This window comes from Delphinapterus leucas, chromosome 8 (genome assembly GCF_059928025.1).
Source record: "Delphinapterus leucas isolate spDelLeu-1000000601 "Yukka" chromosome 8, BTC_Dleu_Yukka2, whole genome shotgun sequence".
Lineage (NCBI taxonomy): Eukaryota > Metazoa > Chordata > Mammalia > Artiodactyla > Monodontidae > Delphinapterus > Delphinapterus leucas.
The window spans coordinates 3,340,528-3,346,527 of NC_143136.1; the positions used below are offsets into that span (position 1 = coordinate 3,340,528).

At 55.6% G+C, this 6,000-nt stretch overlaps 1 protein-coding gene across 2 annotated transcripts in view; it reads right to left on the minus strand.

Annotated features, from left to right (window-relative positions):
• Positions 1-4,586, minus strand: part of RAMP1 (receptor activity modifying protein 1) — a 50,415-nt gene extending 45,829 nt beyond the window's left edge. Inside the window, exon 1 of one of the 2 annotated variants that reach the window (XM_089916150.1) lies at positions 4,390-4,586. Coding sequence is in view for 1 of the 2 variants with exons in the window: in XM_022568093.2 (XP_022423801.1) it covers positions 3,890-3,941 (52 nt within the window). In the remaining variant the exon portion in view is untranslated. Of the gene's footprint in view, positions 1-3,889; positions 4,359-4,389 lie in introns of those variants that run through there. The other variant, XM_022568093.2, reaches the window with a different exon arrangement.
• Between the last annotated feature and the right edge of the window lie 1,414 nt (positions 4,587-6,000).

Sequence of the window (6,000 nt, forward strand, 5' to 3'; positions counted from 1 at the left end):
GGCCCACTTGTGTTCTGTACCAGGTAGAAGTTACCAGGAGAAATTAGTGCTTCCCTGATGCTCCCTTATCTGTCCCTCCACCCAGCCCGCAGCCATCCTTCCTCTCGCAAATGGCCCCTGGAATCTTCTGGAGGCAATACAGGCATAGGCAGAGAGCACCAACCTGGGGTGTCAGTGTCACCAAGTTTCTGTTACCTGACTACGCCTTTCAGGCCTCTTACCCGTAACATGGATTTGCTATGTGATACATGAACTGCTTTCATTCCAGCCGACAACTGGCCTGAGTCTGTGACAGTAAGGCACGCGTTACCATTCAGTCATTTGCTGGGTAAACTGCTACCCTTGGGCCTCTCAGGTGAGGTCTGGCTCAGGAGAACCCTTCCCGGTGAGCCTGTCGGGTGTCGGGGTGCAGAGCCCCAGGGAGCAGGGTGGGCACTGCCCGGCTGGGCCGTGGAGGGCAGAGGGATGCGGGCCAGGTCTCTGGTCCCACAGAATCGACCGTGGGAACTGCACCCGGGAGGGAGGGCGCAATCGTGGAGGGAAATAAAGGAGACACTGTGAGGCCTAATGAGGAATAAATAGGAACGGCTTGGCTGTGATGCGCCGCTCGGGCCCACGGGGTCCCCTGCTCCCCTGCCGGGACTTGGCAGTGGATCCTGCTTGAATGAAGCTGCTTAGCGTCTGTGTTTTGAACGATGACTGAAGTGATGTCTTAGAAAACACTAAAATAAAACAATCTTAGGGAAAAAACTTCTTTCTCCACCGACAACAATACCGTCATTATGTTACAAAGAATAAGTTCTTGTTTAGGTTGGGAGCCTCCTCTTGCTGCTGTGTTGACATAACCCTCCTCGCTAAGAACAAACGCGTTCTCTAGAAATGTTACCCAGACCCAAGGTCATCCATCCTGGAGCAGGGAGGGCTGGTGCCAAGGACATCCCTGTAGGGGCTCCGTGTGTGGTGTGTGTGTGTGTGTAGGGCTGGTGGCTGGGCCTGGCGACAGGACAGAGCCCCAGCAGCATCGTGGTTTTCTCCATCTGCCAGGAAGAAAGTGAAGAGCCAGGGGCGGGCGGGCACAGGGCCAGGATAGGCGCTAAGGCCAGAGCAGCCGCCCCATCTCCCCTTCACCCCTCCTAAGGCTGCAGCGTCTCCTCCTCGGGTCTTCCCGGAGTCCCCAGCAGAGCAAGAGGCTCTTGGGCAGGGATCCCACAGCCCTCAGGCGTGTGCCCTTCTCAGAGTCCCGTGAGCCTCTGCCACCTATCAGGCACTGTTCTGCAAGGGACACGGCTGGCTCAGATGTGATGGGGTTACAGGATTGAAAAGTTCACCTCTCGGGGCTCAATCTAGGCTCAGTCAGGCTCAGTGAGAAGAGGTCCTGCCTGCCTCTGTCAGCTTGGACAGGTGCCCTACGCCCAGTCCCCCGAGGTTCCTGGGATGCGATCTGGCACCCGGCACTCACATCCAGCCGAGAGGAGAGAGTGAGAAGGCTCCAGGAGAAGACGGATTGCTCAGTCTGGGTCCCGTGCTCCTCCCTGAGATGAGCCTGGGGGGGCGGGCTGGGGCCGGGGCCCTCTGAGTGGGGAGCCCTCCGTGCCAGGTGGACCTTGGGAAAGACGGGCTCTGTGCCCGAAGGAGTGGGATGCTGGTGGGCAAACCCGCGGGGCTGCACGGTCGGTAGCTCAGCATCTTCACACCGCATGGGGCGCCCACATCGCACACTCTGCCAGACAGCACGTCTGAGTAGAAGCTGTGAAACTGCTTCATCCTGGGAGAAAAAAATCAGGAGGAACAGACTTTCCGAACTAGCTGTTTGCCTTAAGTAAGGATTCCACCTACAACATTTCCTTGACGTGTTGCTACCACCACTTCCAATGAGGGCATAAACATCTCTCAACAGCCCTGGCCTGGGACTGACACTACGCACACCGACTGGCATGCACCTATGGAAGTAAGACAAAACCCAGAAACTTCTCCCTGCACCTAAATAGAATAGAGAGGGTAATAAACAAACACACCAGGTCGATTAGCAAAAAGAATCCTTCCGATTTGGACTCCAGGATTAGAACCGCCTCCAGACGTCAAACAGCACGGTAACCTGCAGTTGTCACATCGACTGCATTTCCTGTGACGCCCCGGTCGGTTCCAAACAGTTATACTTGCATTTATACAGAGCCACATATTTCAATAAATATAGCAGCCTTGCAAGAAAAACCCCAACCGCCCCCAGCATGCCAGGGAAGGTGCGTGTTTCCCAGGACAGATGACAGATGAGTTCATAGAGGACAGTGTCAGCCAGCCCTCCTGAGTAAAGGTGGACTCATAAAAACAGGAGCTTACAATGAAGTCATCATAGACTAACTCTGGGTCCTCTGGAAACGCCCTTCGTTTCTGATTGATGAAAAACAAGAAATGCCACCTTGCTTTTCTGGGTAGCAAAATCTTCATCACCATGGAGATCTAGCTCACGTCACCACTTGGGAAGAAAACTGTGTGCTCCTGTAATTCTTCTAATTACCGCTGGGCTCCAATGACACTAATTAACGGATAACCTCATAAAGCTGTGTTTCTTTTTCCAAGATGTAACATTAGCCAGACCTCTCAGAATAATGCTAAGATTCTAGGATTTTAAACTTCCACCAGAACATGTATTATTTTCTTGGTAAGCAAGGAAGGTCTTTATATGTGACCGTGAAATAGTGTTTTATTTATACAAGCTTTAGAGGGTGCAGTTTCTGGACAGCTGTAAAGAACATTTATTTATTTATGTTTAAGAAATGAGCCAACACGGCTCTCTAACTTGCTAAAACATAAATGTTCATTTCTTAGGAAACTAAAACAGTGAGTTCCACATCAAGCCCATAGATCCTAATGCAAAAGAAGAGAATAATGTTATTATAAGACTGGGCTTTTCACATAGCTTCAGCCAAAACACTTAGGTGGCAAGATCAGCTTTCAGATTACACTCTACTGAAGCAGATACTAAGGGTTTTAGGCAGATCCAACAGTCCTTGGCGAGGTGTGCGAATAGGGAGATCGGAATTGCAGCCCCTCTCGTCCCAGACAAGCCCCACGGCCCCAAGCTGCTTCTCCAGCAGCTACAAGGCAGTGTGGTGTCACCCCTTCACCGAGAGGCACCTCGCAGCAGGTGCTTCAGACCAGCGTCATCTGTGCGGCAGCCAGGACACAGGTTTCCCGGGGCCACTGGATTCTTTCACTTTAAAAGACCTATTTAGTTTTTATTAAAAGGTAACTAACTAAATACACGAAATGAGTCCAGCAGTTAAAGCAGTTTAGGAAGGTTTCTCAGCATTTTGTGAGAACATTTTGGACAGGGAAGTGAAGATGACAATTTCTCGTGAAATTTTGCTAAGGCTGGTGCAGGTTCCTGTCACCACGGGGTTTCCATCTAGTCCCTCAAAACAGAAAGCCGAGCGCGTCCCGCCCCCTCACCAAGGGTCCCTCTTTGAACTTCTATTAGCCAGAAGTGACAAGTCAACAACAAACATCAACAAGCTGTGGCGATGTCCCCGAAGAGAACAGAGAACATCTGCAAAGGAGGCTTTACTGGCAGATCAGCAACTGCTGCCTGTGACAGTCAGATTCTCAGTTTTAACTGAGTTTCTAGGTCAATGGCCCGTGGTCTGATTCCGAAACCCTGAAACGGCCGCACCCGCAGGGCAGAGCCGGGAGCAGAGGTGCGGGAAGGGGGCCGCGCGGCCGCTGTTTCCTCCTGAGCCGAGAGCTCCCGTGGGGCCGGGGTTGGGGGGGAAGCGCCCGCCCCTCCAGAGCCCACGACGCCTCCGAAGCCGCCCCTTCCCCCGAGGGAGGCGCCGCCCGCGGCCCCGTCCCGAACCGGAGCCGGGGTGGCCGGGACCCCCGCCCTACTCACCCAGGAGCAGCCAGAGGCCGCGCCGCGGGAGGCCGCGCAGGCCCCGGGCCATGTCCGCAGCCGAGTCCGCCCGTCGCGCGCCCCGCCGAGGACTGAGCCCGCCGGGCGGCGCGCCGGGGGCGGGGGCGGGAGCGGAGCGGGCGGGAGGGAGGCGGCGGCAGTGCGGCCCGCCGGGGATGGGGGGCGGGGGCGCCGGGACCCAAAGGGAGGGCCGACAGCGGGGGAGCCGGGCTGGCCAGCACCTGCCACTGGGGCGCCGGGGCAGAGGCTGAACCTGCGAGGCGACCCGGCCCTCGGCGAGTAGCCCTGAGAGCGCGGAGCGAGCGCGGGGCCGGGATCTTTCCCGGGCGAGCGCACACTCGGGCTCCGGGGAACGCTCCTCAAGTGTTTGACAAACAGACACTTGTTTAACTAGGGCGGCTCTTCTAGACAGGGCATCTCCATGTCAACCCGGGCACCATCCCTCCTCCTCTCCCTGGGTTACAACCGCCCACTCCTACCTCACGGGTGTGCTCTGCAAAAGGCCAAGGTGCAGGCACTGGGGATCCTGAGAGGACAAAACCAGCCCCGGGGCCTGAGGAGACTCAGAGTAACCAAAAAAGGACCCATAGGTCCAATGAGGAACTGGAAAGACAAGATGAGGAACAGGGTGCGGGCGCAGGGGAGGAGGTGCACGAAGGTCCTGGGGCTGGAGGGAAGAGGGCTCTTTGGGGGGACAGAAAGGTGGCCCTGGTGGACTTGCTGCCGAGAATGGGTGGTGAGAGGCAGAGGAGGCTGGGAAGGCCTCATTCTGACTCTGAACTTGTGTAGAAAGAGAAAGGGCTCCCTAGGGTGACCCATGAGAGACCCGGGAAGCCTGAGGAAGCACAGATTTCCCCAGCTTGCTTGCTCAGACCTGACCTGGGAAGCATCAGCCCAGCATAGCTGAGCTGACCTGGGCTCTCTAAGCTCTTCTGGTGGCTGGAATTCACCTTGCAGTGGTTCCTTCTTGTAACAAACTCTTCCAAGAACTCTGAGCAACTGAGTAAACTTATGCTCACGCTAAGGAATCAGCCACTGCCCTAGGGAGGAGGAAGAATCACTACCCCAAGAGCAACTCACATCTCTGTGGCTGAAGCTTCATACACGTAGCAGAGTGCCTCGTGAAGGATTCTGTGGTCAGTCCATGTGGGCTGACTCAACACTTCCCTCTGCTGAATGAAAGGGAACAGGGCCACCTGCTGTCGGCTCAGAGAACAGGCAGCAGCTGACAGCCAGGTGGTTGGGAAGGCACTCAGGGCCAGCATGCCTACAACCTGGGGGTCCCAAGTGTCCTGATAGGGGTCTGTGTCAGACAGTGGCGGAGGCCACATGCGCTCTTGAGTAGCCCCTCTTCCCAGACCTTAGGAAGATACACCCCAGCGGGTGGCCTGGCCTCTCACTTTATTCATTTAAGAAACATCTGAGTCCCAACTGTGTGCAAGACTGTGCTGCATAAACAAGGCAGGTCCTGCGCTTCAGATGGTGGATCTAGTGAGGAACGTCCAGATCTAAGTAACGTGAATGCTGTGACACAGGAACCACACGTATGGGGCCTGGTGCGCCTGGCTCAGCTGCAGTGTAAGAAGCCTTGAGGGCTGGGTGGAGGAGTGTGTGAGGGGCTGCAGGCCAGAGTAAAGAGCCAGTGACCGGGGACCAGGCCAGGTGGGAAAGGCGCGGTTACAGGAGATGAGTGGGGCCCAGCCCAAGCCTGTGAACCCTATACTGGGGACAGCCAGTCACTGGTTAGGGAGAAGAGTGGGCATCTCTGCTGCTCTCAGACTCGCCCTCCGCTCACCCTTTTGAGTCACCCTTTCCACCCTTGGCCTGCGGGCCTCCCTGCATCATCTTCTGGTCAGCTCCTTCTTCATTAACCCAGGTACCTTCATTAACCTGGGACCCCACTGGGGTCAGCAGGAACCATTCTTTGCAACATATTCTTTGAGGCTCAACTGCAACAGGAGGCGTGGGCTGAGCAGGGGAAGCCCTCTGCCTTTTCTCCTCCATTTTCTCACACTCACCACCCTAACAGACACATGTACCTAGCAAGACAAAGTGTTATTTCTCAAGTTCATGTACTTAGGAAGTTCACA